We start from the raw sequence: 15,658 nt of genomic DNA on the forward strand, positions 1-15,658 counted from the left end.
GTGGTGGTGAGCAGCACACTGTGACAAACAGGGGGTTAGAAAGGGGGACGATATCACCTGTCTCCTCCACTCCTCCAAAGGGCTCACGTGTAACCCGGGGAGTCAGTGTGCAAACATTGGGAAATAATTGAATTTGGCATGTGTTTTCTGTAGGCAAGAACTTAGAGGCAGTGGGCTGAGGGCATTTTGTGTTGGGAGTCCTGAGATGGGCCTCAGGACTCTGGATCCAAATCCCTCCTCATGTCCCAGGTTCTAGTTCTGACTGGTCTCTTTAGGGTGTGCTAGGGTGTTTCAGTGATTGAAAATGATCAGACACCTTATTGTTTTTTTTTTCTTGAGACAGAGTCTCGCTTTTTTGCCAAGGCTGGAATGCAATGGCGCAACCTCAGCTCACTGCAGCCTCCGCCTCCTGGATTCAATCAATTCTCTTGTTTCAGCCTCCATAGTAGCTGGGACTACAGGTTCATGCTACCACACCCAGAGAATTTTTATATTTTTAGTAGAGATGGGGTTTCACCATGTTGGCCAGGCTGGTCTTGAACTCCTGACCTCAGCTGATTTGCCCATCTTGGCCTCCTAAAGTGTTGGGATTAAAGGCATGAGCCACCACACCTGGTCGCAGCTCCAAACCCATGGTTCTTTTTTTTTCTTTTTTTTTTTTTTGAGGTGGAATCTTGCTCTGTTGTTCAGGCTGGAGTGCAGTGGCACTATCTCGGCTCACTGCAACCTCCACTTCCCAGGTTCAAGCAATTCTCCTGCCTCAGCCTCCTGAGTAGCTGGGATTACAGGCGCCTACCACCATGCCCAGCTAATTTTTGTATTTTTAGTAGAGAACGGGTTTCATCATGTTGGTCAGGCTGGTCTCAAACTTCTGACCTTGTGATCCACCCACCTTGGCCTCCCAAAGTACTGGGATTACAGGTGTGAGCCACCGCGCCCAGCCACCTGTGGTTCTTAATCAGGGGAGCTCAGTAGAATTATCTAAGGAGCTTTTTCTTTTTTTCTTTTTTTTGAGACGGAGTTTCGCTCTTGTTACCCAGGCTGGAGTGCAATGGCGTGATCTCGGCTCACCGCAACCTCCGCCTCCCGGGTTCAGGCAATTCTCTAAGGAGCTTTTTCAAAATGCCTTTCCCTAGGTTCTCTCATAGACCTATGGCATTAGGCCACCACATGTACATTTTGAAAAAAACTTCCCAGATCAGGACAGTTGCTTTAAGACAGACTTTCCTGATAGCTGAACATTTTATTTTCCTGTAAGATCTTTGCATCGTGGTTCATCTGAGTTTGACTGAACTGCTTTAGTTTTCTATTTGCATGATAGAGGATAAAAGGAGGAAAACTGGGGGATGCAGAGGGTAGGCCTGAGGGACTTACTAAAATAAGAGTTTTTGAGACTCTATTTCTTCTTGCAAAGTTCAGGCTTCAATTCTAGCCTGTCTCTGTATGCCAACATTCTTACACTTACTGTCTAGTCACAGAACCCTGGGGTGTTGTCTGGGACAGCCTGGTAGCTGAGCGGTCCCTGGGTCTGGTGATGATGGAGCGGGAAGCACTTGCCCTTCTTGAGTGTCTCTCTTCCCCTCAGCGCTTCAGCATGGAAGGCATCTCCAACATTCTGCAGAGTGGCATCCGCCAGACCTTTGGCTCCTCAGGAACTGACAAACAGGTACGAGCAGTCTCCCTGCTCCCAGCTTTCTTCCTAGACTCCTGCAGCTCGGCCTCCCCAACAACGCAAGGGGACAGCGACTCACCAGAATTATCCCAGCCTTTATTTAAGAGGGTAGGGATCCTAACACTCTCTTCTCCTCTTAAGGAGGAACAGATAATATCTTTTTAAAAGGTGCATCTTTTTTTTGAGCTCTGGCGTTCCAGGGCATAGACAAGACTTACAACTCAACACTGCTTGTAGGTCCATGAATTAAGTTGTTTTAAAGATGAAATGTATTAAAAGGGAGCCCATTTGATGATAGATCCTGTCCTAGAGTTTAATTAGCTTCCCAGCACACTGGATCACCAGCTGAAACATTCCCACTAAGACAGCCTCTGCAGCAGCCAGCTCTGGTTGTCACCCATGCTGCAGCTTTTTGTTGGCTCCGTAATTTCGCTGTGAAGTAGCTTGCATTTCCGGTTATTAAGACAGCATTCACAACTTTTATCAAATGCCTGTTATGTGCTAAGCTCTGTTGTTAGGCCCTCAGGTGCAAAGGTGAAGAGTCCTGATCCCTGCCTTCATGGAGTGTATAATCTAATAGACATGGCTGTCATGTGAACAGACAAGTCTGAGATGATGGAATAAGTGCGCATGAAAGTATATATGTTTTAAACATATTTGTAGCTGAATTCTAAGTGCTAGAATTCTAGAACTGCAGCAGGGAAAGAGATTTTAGCAGCATCTAACCCAGTTCTCTTGTTTTATGGCAGTGAGAACTATGACCCCGAGATCCAAGGCCACACACACTGCCAGTGTTTTTTCCAAAGCCACACACACTGCCAGTGGCAGAGCCGAGACTAAAATGTGAACTTCTGGCCGGGTGCAGTGGGTCACACCTGTCATCCCAGCACTTGGGAGGCGGAGGCGGGTGGATCACCTGAGGTCAGGAGTTCAAGACCAGCCTGCCCAACATGATGAAACCCTGTCTCTACTAAAAATACAAAAACTAGCCAGGCATGGTGGCAGGTGCCTGTAATCCCAGCTACTCGGGAGGCTGAGGCAGGAGGTGGAGATTGGGGTGAGCTGAAGTCATGACACTTTACTCCAGCCTGGTGACAGAGCAAGACTTCATCTCAAAAAAAAATAAATAAATAAAAAGTGAGCTTCTTTGCTTTTGTCTAGAGCTCTGGCACTCACCACCTCGGGCTTCTTGGAGCTCCTTTGACAGCCCATAGGCCGACGCTGGTTTTGTTGTAGGAGCACCTGATACCCAGCAGAGGGAGCAAATCTGACCTCGGAGACCCTGGGCGGGGTTGAGGTTCTCTTGCCTATCTTTTTTGACAAAAGAGAAATAATTCCTTCTCAAATTGCCCTGCAAAGAATAAGAAAATATAATCCCCTTGGAGATATTCTCTGCTCTCAGTCTGAAGGTGAAAAAGCTCCCTAGGATTCCTAAATAACAGAAAAGTTTGTAGTGTAGGAAGAATCTAGAAGTTGGGATGGAGAATTTCCCTGGCTAAATGTGGGAAAGTCTTACTTTTAAAGAGACATCCTCTAAAGATGGGGAAGAAGTTCTGAAGCAGTGATGCGCCAGTGACCATGAGTGTTTCAGAGAAGGTCAGATTTGCAGTGTGTGTCTTAGAGAAAGGCTAAATCTCAACCCAGAGGAAGCTTGTCTTCTGTCTTAAGTCCCCTGCCTGCTGTTGTCTTGCAGTATCTGAACACAGTCATTCCTTACGAGAAGAAAGCCTCTCCTCCATCGGTGGAAGACCTGCAGATGCTGACAAACAGTGAGTTCCTCTTGTTCTCAGCCAGATCAGCAGCTCCTTTTTCTCCCTTCCTGCCTGTGTTGTACCTCCGGTGCTGCAGGCCGGGACTCCTCAAGGCAGGTTTAGATGGGCCAAAATAAACTCCAAGTGACTGCGTCACATCCTCCTGCACAGTGTAAAATTAAAACACTCTGCAGTGATAACCAGAGCTGACTTTTCTTTCCCCTGGTTCCTGTAAGGGAAGAGACCTGCTGGGAAAAAGAAATGAGCTGGTGGAAGAGGTTGGGGTGTTGGGTGGGGGGTGCTGGTGCAGGGGACTTTTTTGCCCCCACCCCCTGCAGTTCTCAAGGCTTGGCATCCTCTGCCTCCTTGTTTTCTCTCTCCCTACAAATTGAGGTTGCCTGGTAGGCACTTGTGCCCCTTGAAGCAGGGTGTCCAGTCTGTGGGTCTGGCTGCATTTTCAATGAGAAGCGAGGTTTCTTGTTGGGTGGGGTAAGTCTGACTGGAAAAAATACAGTCTAGCTTTCCTTCCAGGAAGTGACTGCCTCCTCTCCTCCACTTTGGTTCTATTGTCAAATATTAATAAACATTTTGAGTTTCGAGGGAAGAGTGTATGTAATAAAGAACATTTTGTAGATAATAACTGTTTATATACATCAAACAGTATGACCCCCAAAGGGCTGGGGGCACATGGCATTAGCCATCATGTCAATTTGGCCCTCTTAGGAAGAGAAAAGTCCTAGGCTGAGATGTGGTGACAAGCCCAGAAGATCACGAGGGAAATTCCATTTCTCAGGCAATGGGCAACCGCGCTCTGCAGAGAGTGACAGCCAAGGAGGCCCCGCCCACTGCAGCCTCCTCAGGAGGGAGTAGGCCAGTTCAGGGCTACTGGATTCCCCAGGGGAAGGGAAGTTGAGCTTCTGTTCAGCTGAGCAGGATGGATGCCTGCTGAGCCCTGGTACTGAAGGTGATCAAACGTTTCGGTTTTTTTTTTTTAATCAATTTGGAGAATTAAAGCAGGAGGTTCTGGCAAACAGAAATCCTGCCTACATCAGTAGACACTGTGCCCTTGAGAATCAGCAATTTTAAATTCGAACAGTGACTTGTTCTTAACTCATTATAAACTCCTTTATTTGCATAAATGGGCACTAAGATTTTTTTTTTTTTGAGGGAGAAAATAGAGATGAACTGACATTTATAAGTATTTCGTTTTCCCACAAGTAACATTTGGAAAGTAATTTGGACAAATTATGAAGGTTGATAGAAGTATTCTATCATAGCTCAAAAAAAGAAATAGCTATTAATTTTTTGCAGATACCTGTTCAGGAATTCAGTGTGAAATCCTTTCATTTTAATTAATTCTGAGTGGTTTTGTTTACATTTTTCAAGTTCCTTTAAAAAATTATAGCTAGAGTGTACCCATCATTTAGACTACTTTGGAAATATGGAAAAGCAAACAAAGAAAAATAAATAACTCCTTGCCCACTATGGTTACTATTTTGGTGTTTTTCAGCCATAATATTTTATATCTTTTCTATTATAGTGAGATCATACTGGCTATAAAATTTTGTATCATGATTTTACTCACAATTAGTTAACATTTTATTAATGTCCTTTTTATGGCTGTCTCTTCTATCATGTGGATATACTATGTTCCAACATTTTATTTCTTTTAGAAGAAAAACTGCCACCTTTTCTGAATACCAATTCTCCTGTAGGTTCTGAAGTCTCTGTTTGGCAGATCCTCGTGTGAATTTGTGAACAATGTCTCTTCTCTCTCCTACTCTTTGAACTAAGTACATAGGCCAAAGACCAGCTCCTGTGACTAGACAATCCTTGTAAATTTTAGATTTTGGAGATTAATTTAGATACGTATTGGCAAGTGCAATTATTGCATTTTTACGTGCTCTTTGTGGCATGGCATTTAGTCTGCTTATGATCAGTTGCAGAGTATTCTAGACAACTAAGTTGAAATGAAAGCATGTCTAAAAATGCAGAAAAAATAAAACAGGCTGGGTGCAGTTGCTCACGCCTGTAATCCCAGCACTTTGGGAAGCTGAGGTGGGTGGATCGCCTGAGGTCAGGAGTTCGAGACCAGCCTGGCCAACATGGTGAATCCCATCTCTACTGAAAATACAAAAAATTAGCCGGGCGTGGTGACGGGTTTCTGTAATCCCAGCTACTCAGGAGTCTGAGGCAGGAGGATCGCTTGAACCTGGGAGGCAGAGGTTGCAGTGGGCCGAGATCACACCGTTGCACTCCAGCCTGGGCGACAAGAGTGAAACTCTGTCTCAAAAAAAAAAAAAAAAAAGAAAGAAATAAAGAAAGAAAAAAACAGGAGAAACCAGGACCTACCCCTACCAGAATCCTGCTAAGCTGAGATGAATACATGTCTAAAGATACAGAAGAAATAAAACAGAAACAAACCAGCCCCTCAATGGTCTCAGGTTAAGTCTCTTTCAGGACCTGGCCACTGACTCATGACACCGTTGGGCTTTCTTCCGCACTCACTCCTAATTCTTGCATTCAAGTTTCATTACCCTGCCTTGAAACTAGGCACGGTAATCAATGGAGGCTGTAGTGAGCTGAGAACATGCCACTGCACTTCAGTCCTGAGTGACAGGGCGAGATCCTGTCTCAAAAAGAAAACAAGAGGAAAGTCACCAATAGGTCTGCTACCTAGAGGCAAACACTGTGGTTCTTTTGCTGTGTTCTCCTCCATCACCATGTTGAATGCTAACTCTCTTATTTATTTATTTAGTTTAACTTTTATTTTAGAATAAGGGGGTGCATATGCAGGTTTGCTACAGGGTATATTACATGATGCCTCTCAAATAGTTGGGACTACAGGTATGTGCCACTGTGCCACCATGTCCAGCTATTTTTTTTTATTATTATTAGAAATGAGGTTCTGCCATGTTGCCTAGGCTGGTCTCGAACTCCTGGACTCGAGGTCTGAGACATGACTGAACCTAAACCTGTCATCCAGGTAGCGAACATAGTAACCAGTAGGTAGTTTTTTAGTCATTGCCCCCGAAATGCTAACCCTTGACAGAAGCTTCTAGGCTTTTGCTCAATAATCAGTAAATATCTGGTTCCCTTGAATCACATGCCTGGTTCCCTCTCTCACTCTGGGCTGGTGGGTCATGTGGCCCTAGAAGTGAGCCTCATGACCAGATGGTATCTTAGCTCCTCTCTCTCTCCTTTCCTAGTTCTCTTTGCCATGAAGGAGGATAATGAGAAGGTGCCTACTTTGCTAACGGACTACATTTTAAAAGGTAAGAGCAGCCCTTCTCCTGGAGCAGAAAGGGTACTCCGGGGCTCCTGCTCTAGTTAGGGAAGCTTCCTAGCTTCCACACCAGACCAGACCAGACAGGGGCCAGGGAAATCAGGGACAATAGTGAGGCTTTGCAGTAATAGGTTTTGCCTTTGGGTGTTGCCATGAGGCTGCAGGAGGAAATTCCATCACCCCCAGTCACCAGAGTGACTTTCCATGGAGCAGCAAACCAACAAAGGACTTTTTGTGAAAATTCTGTGGAGTTTGGGCTACTTAGTTTTAGTTGGGGAAAACAAAGCCTGATGATAATTTAATACTTTTCAAGCACTTGAAACTGGAGGCATGATTAACTACATCTTTTCATAACTTTTTAACCTTTTATTATGAAAACCGGTGGCACATCCAAGAGTAGAGGGAATGGTGTAATACACTCTCAGGTACTGATTATCTGGCATCAACAGTTACTAAGTCCCGGCCAGACTTATTTCATGGATGCTTCTACCCAACTTCTCCCCTCCCCTGTTATTTTGAAGCAAATCTCTGTCATACATTTTCATTCATTAACTATTTCAGTATGCATTTCTAAAACATAAGAACTCTTGAGGAAAACATAATCACAATTCCATTTCACAACAAAAAAATTAAGAGTTTCTATTTTTTATTTTTTTTTGAGACAGGGTTTTGCTCTGTCACCTAGGCTGGAGTGCAATGGCATGATCTTGGCTCACTGCAACTTTTGTCTCCCAGGTTCAAGCAGTTCTCCTGCCTCAACCTCCTAAGGAGGTGGGATTACAGGTGCCCACCGCCATGCCTGGCTAATTTTTGGACTTTCAGTAGAGACGGGATTTCACCATGTTTGGCAGGCTGGTCTCGAGCTCCTGACCTCAGGTGATTCGCCAGCCTCGGCCTCCCAAAGTGCTGGAATTACAGGCATGAACCACTGCACCCAGCCAAGAGTTTCTTAGTACTGACTATGCAATCAGTATTCAGATTTCCCTGTTTTTCCCATAAAATATTTTTCAGCTTATTTGTTTGAATCAGGGGCCAAAGAAAATCCATATGTTGCAATTAGAAATAATGTTTTTTACATCTCTTTGATACATATAGGTTTCCCTTTCCTTTCTCTCTTCCATTTCTTAAAATGCATTTGTTGGAAAAAATTAGATTGTTTGTGCCATAGAATTTCCTCCTTGTGGATTTTTGCTAATTTCATCCCCATGGTATAATTTAATAGGTTGTCCTGTCTTCTTTGTTGCCTGTGAACTGATAGAACTAGAGGCCTGATCAGATTCAGCTTCAGATTTTTTGATAAGCACTATATTATAGGTGGTTATAGGTTTTCAGACTTCCATGGGGTGACATATATCGTCTGATTGTCTTTCCTTTTGTGATGTTAATAGCCATTGAGGATTGCTCATTGTCTAGATCCATTATTTCATTAGTTTTGCCCTGCATGCACACAAAACTATGTACAGTTGCAGAGGGACCATATTTTTGAGACCTATAGATAAGAAACCCTGAGCTATATTGTTTCTGTAAGGATCGGAAGGACTAGTCTTAAATTTCAGCAGGAGGAAGTTAAACATTGAAAAGAACTTGTTCAGCCTGGGCAATGTGGTGAGACCTTGTCTCAATTAAAAAACAAAAAAGTCAGCCAGGTGTGGTGGTGTGCGACTATAGTCCCAACTACTCAGGAGGCTGAGGTGGGAGGATCACTTGAACCCAGGAGGCTGAGACCGCGGTGGGCTGTGATCACACCAGTGCACTCCAGCCTGGGTGACACAGCAAGTCCCTGTCTCAAAAAAACAAAAAACATAAAAAGGATTTGTGACTCAAAGATTTTAAAAGAGCAGCATATTTCTCAAAGGAGGTTCTCAAAGGAGGATGATAGAAATGGATTATATAAATTTGGTAGTCTGAGGGCTAGACTTTACCCCTCTTGATCCACTGAAATGCCGATGAATTTATACAAGTAATCAATATTTACTAAGCACTTTCCACATGCCTCTCAACAATCCTGTGGGGTAGGCGCAGGTACGTTCTATTGTACTGATGAAGAAACAAGCATGGAAAGATGAAGTTAATTTTCCTAAGGTCATGTAGTTAGTAATGGCCGGATCCAGGATTTGAACTCAGGCCCTGGAGACTACTCGCTTAGTCATTATACCCATCAACCCCTTGCCATTGTCTCTCCTTTGTTCTAGGCTCTAAGAGAGGCCGTCCACCACTCAGGAGCTTGCATGACTGCTCTAAGCTAGTGCTATCCTGGGCTGGGAGTCCCGACCTGCAACGGTGTTCTGACCCCTCTCCCCTTCTCTCTTCTCGTTCCAGTGCTCTGCCCTACCTAACCTTGCCCTTTGGAGCAGCTTGCTGCAGGAGGTCACTGAGCAAGAGTCATTCCATCACAGGGACTGCATGACACCACGTAACCTCCGACGTGTATTTAAACGTGTATAGCTTAACCTGGATTAAACATGAGCAAGCGCGCGGGGTCCTTTGCCGTTGGCTTCTAGTGCTAGTAATCATTGGATGCATGATGGGGCAGGGCCGGTGATGGTGCCTCCTCCTTGCCGGTGTCAGGAGAGGGAAAGGCAGCCAGTTCCACCGCTCATTATGTAGTCTGGCTCCAGCCCACAAAAACAGCTTATACTCTAAGACTAATTTTGAAATAAAACTTTCATTTAATTAATATCCTTCATGTGCTTTGGAGTGTGGTGTCCATTAGCTCTCTGCTGCAGACACTTGGTGTTCACATGCCAGCCTGTGGCCTGTGGCAGCCAGCGCTGTGTCTAGGGACTGGGCGCATGCCCTGTTGTGGGTCGTGGTGGGCTCATGGGATGCAGTGGCACCGCGTATGGTATAGGCAGAAGGAGACCCTCCACGACCTCAGTTTTTGCTACTCAGCCACATTCAAGGGAGCTGCACCAGGGGCTGCAGAAAGGAGCTGGTCAGAGGGGGTGTGAGACCAGGGTGAGAGTGTGCACTTAGCAGATAGAAAGTGGGCCTCACGGAGCAGCCACACAGCTGTAGGCCTCCAGGTGGGATGGCTAGGCTGGCCCTGGAGACACTTCCCTGGCCCTCCACGGGGACCTGGAGGCTCAGGGCCTGCAGGGAGTCAGCTCTGCTGAGCTTTCCCAGTGTGGGGGACTGCAACTTGTTTCCTGCTTTTGACCGGGCCACTACTCCCGGTTTGTCCCCAACGACCCCTGGCAACAGTGTCCTTTGACTTTGCAGTGCCCTCCTTGGCCCTTCCTGCGGCCCTCCATGAACAACAGCTCTGACTCCTTGCACTTTCTCCAGCATTGACGGCAGGCAGCTGCCAGCCTTGACCAACCAGCAGGCGAAGGCCGTCCTTGTGTCCTGGATGCTGGCCCAATCTCACACAATCTGAATTCTGTTGGCTTCCACCTTCTGGCTTGAAAGACATGAAGCCTGCCAATTCCCATATCCTCCTCTGAGAACAAAAAACTTGTACTGGGCACTTGCTGTGGCCTGCGCTGGCTTCATCACACAGTAGCACACATCACAGCACCCCCATGTGTAAACAGGTACTGGTATGATCCTGATTTTGCAGAGGAGGAAATGAAGCAGCAGAGATGTTCAGAAGCTGGCCCAAGGCCATGTAGGAAGTGGTAGAGTCAGATTGGCATTTAGGCTTCTTATCCAATGAGACCTCCATTGAGTCCTAGGAGTTTAGCGTCTGCTTGAACTGAGCATGAGCAGGGAAAGCCATTCTTTATCACATCCACAGCTCCACAGAAGGCCACGGAATCCATCTAGGGGACACAGAAGACACTCCCAGTGCCCTGCCTCCCTTCCTGGGCCTCTGCTTTTCTAGAAGCAGAACACTAGCAATGTTAGTTTGGGGTGACAGGGACTTACCCACCAGGACAGCTGCTGCAGTGCCGATAGCTCTAATCCAGGCATCCGCACGGAGCAGAGCTTCTTCATAGATAGAGCCCCGGCTGCCGTAGGAGCATGGAAATGACCGTTAGTCCTGTGACAAAAGGGCATGGGTTCAGTGCTGCAGTTCACTGATGCTAAGGCAAAACATGCCAAGGGTCACTGGTGGTGTGAGGTCATTTGCAAGTTTAGCACACTGCGGGTGATGGGGTTTTCACCAGCCTCAGCAAAGGGGAAGCAGCGAATTCCTGAGAACTTTTCTTCCTGCCTCAGATTTGTCAGATCTGGGTCAGCCACTCCTTTCCCCCAATTTATCCTGCCAGCAGGTGTCTGAAGCAGCAGAGACAAGCTAATCAAAGCTGCTGGCAGTTAAAAATAAATCTTGAGTGTCAGGGATACGTTCAGGCTAGGAGGAGGTGAGCGGGGCAGGCTGAGAACGGTGTCTCCTCTTTTCTCTCTCGCTTGTGTCTGGAGTTTAAGGGGGAATATGAAATCAGTTCCTCATGGTTTTGCATTGCCCTTCCCTGTGTTCTTCCTACTCAAAGCATAGTTTCCAGACCAGCAGCACTGACCACGCTTGGAAGCCCGTTAAAAATACAAAGTCTCAGGCCCCACCCCAGACCTACTGAGTCAGAATTTGCATTGTAACAAGGTCTCCCTTTAAAAGGGAGGCAGCTCTTCTCCTCAGAGGAGCCTGGGTTTGTGCCTTGAGTTCAAATGCAGCTCTACTACATATTAAGCTAAATCTTCTTGCAACTGGTATTTGCATCAAGGATTGGGGAAGCTCTGCCCTAGGTTTTCAGAGTTACTGAAGCCTTGACTCTTCAGTACTGAACCTAGGGAATTTGTGGATAGGTGAACCCAATTGTCTTTCTTCGGCTTTTCCCTCTTCTGGATTGCAGAAACCTCAGAGAAGGGTCCCAAGAATGAACAGATTTTCAGGCCCCAGTCAGTCTTGATTGCAAAACTCAAGTCCCGTCTAGGATATGTGCACTCAGCAAAGTGTATCTGAGAGCCAAGGTCCGCAGGGAGCCCTCCTAGGTAGGTCAGAGGTCTGCCTGGCAAATACAGCCTATAAATGAGGCATGTTCCCATGAATTAAAGGATTTTGCTAGGCCTAGTCTGGTCACGTTCTATAACAAAACTCCACCATAGGGCCAGGTGCAGTGGCTCACCCCTGTAATCCCAGCACTTTGGGAGACTGAGGTGGGCAGATCACCTGAGGTGAGGAGTTTGATACCAGCCTGGCCAACATGGTGAAACTCCATCTCTACTAAAATTACAAAAAATTAGCTGGCTGTGGTGGCACATGCCTGTAGTCCTAGCTACTCAGGAGACTGAGGCAAAAGAATTGCTTGAACCCTGGAGGTGGAGACTGCAGTGAGATGTAATTGTGCCACTGCACTCCAGCCTGGGCGACAGAATGAGACTCCATCTCAAAAAAAAAAAAAGAGAAAACTCCACCATGGAGCCAGAGACCAATCTTTATATTTATTTATTTATTTCTTTTGAGATGGAGTTTCACTCTTGTCGCCCAGGCTGGAGTGCGATGGTATAATCTTGGCTCATTGCAACCTCTGCCTCTCATGTTCAAGCGACTCTCCTGCCTCAGCCTCCTGAGTAGCTGGGGTTACAGGTGCCCGCCACCACACCTGGCTAAATTTTTGTATTTTTAATAGAGATGAGGTTTCACCATGTTGGCCAGGCTGGTCTGGAACTCTTGACCTCAGGTGACCTGCCCGCCCCGGCCTCCCAAAGTGCTGGGATTACAGGAGTGAGCCACTGTGCCTGGCCAGAGGCCAGCCTTTATTTATGTGTAATTGAAACAAATGATCTTTCAGGAAAACTATTTTTCAGATGGAATATTCCAACATTTCTCCCTAACTTTTCATCTCTACTTCAGGAGACCAATGTGATACGTCAGAAAGAAAACCCAAAGGGAGCATTTTGTGACCCTAAGTTTGTGGGACAAATTGGATTTTTAAAGTTAAACAAACCTTTTTCATATTCACTGGACTAATGTCTGGAGAATGACTATCTCCCACTAGTGGTGGGGGAAGAAGGAATGGAGACTGCTAATGAGCAGACCTGGTCCTCCTGATGTCCCATTCATCCTCATTAAACCCTGCTTAGTGGTAGTCCAGGGAGCCCTGGCACCTGCTGATTTTGGAACTAGCAGCCTCCACGTCTAATGGACTTCACTGAGTCCATGCCCACGCCTCTTTTGAGCAACCGCTATGTCCCAGTACTCCCACAACAGCCTGGTCACTGACAGCTTTAGGGGTCTTACCAGAGGTCAAAGGCAAAAAGCGCACCAGGATGCCCAGCTTTCTGTGCAGCAGAAGTAAGAAATGGGGAGTGGCAGCCTCCTTTCCAGGGAAGCCAGGAGAGGTGACTCTCATCACCCAGTCAGCCTCTGTAATTCGTATGCGTGGTGAGGAGAATAATTAAATGCCACTCTTGGAGAAGAGATACTTGCATTCTTGATGGCGCCTGATTATTTCCTTGAGAGGATGAGAGAACGGTCGTTAGGGTTTCTGTCTCTCTGAGCCTGAGGTTTGCTCTCCTCAGCTTCATCAGAGAAAGGAAGCCGAGGCCACTCTGCTCCCTGAGAAGGTGTTTTGGCTTCCTTCTAATGCCTTTCTTCTAAAAGAACAATGAGCCACCTTAGCCCACAGCCCAGCAGCTCTGTACCCCGCCCAAGCCCTCATGCATATTCATCCTGCTTCAAAGAACGCAGCATGGAATATGCAAATTAGCCAGGCAGGAGCTGGTTGGCATTTTGATAATAGCTTTGTCTGAAAAACCCCAGAGACACATGCACATCTAGTTTCTCTTTTTCTCCCTTTTTCTTTTCTCTACGCCTGTGTCCTGCTCCTCTCTTTCATTCCTAGCCTCCCAGAGAACAGGAAAATGAATCACAAAACCAAAGAAGCAAGTTATGGAGGAGCCTGGTGTCTCTATGCCAGTCCAGTGTGTTTCCACTTCTGCCTCTCTCCTCTCTCCTCCTTGAATGGGGTCATTTTGTTTTTTCCTACCAAAGTGCTCCCGATCTGACAACACCTCAGGATCTCCCGGCTTGTCCTCTCCTCTCCACTGACTCCCCCGGCTCTTGCCTCCCTCCTGGGGATTAACTTCCTTCCCTTTGTCTTTCTTCTTCCATCTTCCAGCCTGTTTTGCCCTTACTCTCAGCAGTCAAGTCTAAGACCCTAAGAACCTAAAAACCTGGCCTTGCCTTCCAATCAAGAAAAAAAGGAATCAGCTGCACATGTCAGGAGAGAAGGTTTGGATGTCAGCTATCATCACCGACAGGCCACTGGGACAACATTTCCTGACACACACCAATCTCTAAGACACATCCGTGCAACCATCACCAGTGATGCAGCTGGTGGTGCTACTGCCCCTCCTTTATCCCCGCAGCAGCCTCTCCCCCATGGCTTCCTGACCCCCTCCCATAGCAGAGCTACTTGAAGAGTATGAAGAGAAATCTTAAGTTCAGAGGATGTGAGTCCTGCTCCTTCTCCCCAGAATGTAGATGGAGCTAGTGGGCGACAGGTCGATGGTCTGCTGTGGGAGAAGCAGGCTGGGGTTTGAAGCACACATCTTTGGATGCTGTTTCATCTGGGACCGTGGAGAAGGGTTAGAGGCAGGTGCGGGGATACAGGAATCTCTTGGGATTTGAGGACAGAGGGGGCCTCTCTAACTCCAAAGACCAGCCTGGGTCAGCCAAGGACTGGGGAGGCAGCTTATCTCCAAAAGGAGCATGGGTTTGTGCCTTGAGTTCAAATCCAGCTCTAGATACGTATTAAGCTAAATAAGCTTTTAGAAAATTACTTAATTTCTCTGAGGCTTGGTTTCCTCATTTAAAAAAATGGGAATGCTAATATTAATGATAATACTAGTAATTCTCCCATAGTTGTTTTAAATAATCTTTAGTGTCCAGCAGATATGCTAAGTGCTCAATGAAGAGTGACTTTTATTTTTTTCTAATAAACGTCAAAAACCATAGAGAAAGGGCTGGTTCGGTGGCCTCTTTAGCCTTGGGGACGTGGCAATTTTTTCACTCCAACAGGCACAAAAGACCTGAAAACAAAATCAAAACAAGACAGGTGCAGCCTGTTCCCCTAAAACCAGCCTTTTTTTTTTTTTTCTGAGACAAAGTTTCGCTCTTGTTGCCCAGGCTGGAGTGCAATGGCATGATTTCTGCTCACTGCAACCTCCAACTCCTGGGTTCAAGTGATTCTCCTGCCTCAGCCTCCCAAGTAGCTGGGACTACAGGCACCCACCACCATGCCCTGCTAATTTTAAAAATATTTTTAGTAGAGATGGGGTTTCACCATGTTGGCCAGGTTGGTTTGGAGCTCCTGACCTCAAGTGATCCACCAACCTCAGCCTCCCAAAGTGCTGGGACTACCGGCCTAAGCCACTGCATCCAGCCTAAAACTAGCTTCACACCTACCCTTTATCCTCATTAAACCCCTGCTTAGTGGTAGTCCAGGGATCCCTGGTACTTGCTGATTTTGGAACTAGCGGCCTCCAATACATCTGGACAAGAAGACAAAGTGAAGAGGGAAGAGTGGGAGTGTATTCTGATTCTTCAGCAGGTTCATTCAAGGGAAGGGGTGGAGGAGGGATGGTGAAAAGTCACATTTATTTTTGAGCTTAGAGAACAGACTCTATTTCCACTGGCAAAGAGATGGGTGGGCTCACAGAAGAAAAACACACAGACCACCGCAGACATGCTCAGGGAAGCCTCCTGCACATTATGGATAGGCGAGACAGGTGGGAGCATGACGATTAGTTTAAGAGGTTAGAGGAAGACTCTGTAATCTCTTGAACTGCTGCTCCCACAAATTACCTAAGCCCTGAAGACCACAAGTGTGCAGGCTGGAGGGTTCCTACATATTCCCTCTGCCTGCAGAAGGCAGAGCTCACTCAGATCACTGGGTGGAAGTTGGAGGGGTGAGTTGGCTCTGTGTAACAATTTGGCCTTCTTTGACCTGGAAGGCAGTGGGCAGTGTAAGGTAAAGAAAATTCCTTTTTTTTTTTTTTTTTTTT

General features: G+C 46.5%; 1 protein-coding gene across 4 annotated transcripts in view; it reads left to right on the forward strand.

Annotated features, from left to right (window-relative positions):
• The window catches only part of FEZ1 (fasciculation and elongation protein zeta 1), a 50,026-nt gene extending 40,636 nt beyond the window's left edge, over positions 1-9,390 (forward strand). For 3 of the 4 annotated variants that reach the window (XM_032285045.1, XM_032285046.1, XM_032285047.1), the window contains exons 7-10: positions 1,586-1,666; positions 3,366-3,441; positions 6,633-6,698; positions 9,029-9,390. In XM_032285045.1, coding sequence (XP_032140936.1) covers positions 1,586-1,666; positions 3,366-3,441; positions 6,633-6,698; positions 9,029-9,045 — 240 coding nt within the window. In that variant the 3' untranslated portion in view covers positions 9,046-9,390. The remainder of the gene's footprint in view (positions 1-1,585; positions 1,667-3,365; positions 3,442-6,632; positions 6,699-9,028) is intronic. The other variant, XM_032285048.1, reaches the window with a different exon arrangement.
• Positions 9,391-15,658: the final 6,268 nt, after the last annotated feature.

The sequence above is a fragment of the Sapajus apella genome, unplaced genomic scaffold (genome assembly GCF_009761245.1).
Source record: "Sapajus apella isolate SASKATOON/1434 unplaced genomic scaffold, GSC_monkey_1.0 scaffold16, whole genome shotgun sequence".
NCBI classification, from domain to species: Eukaryota; Metazoa; Chordata; class Mammalia; order Primates; family Cebidae; genus Sapajus; species Sapajus apella.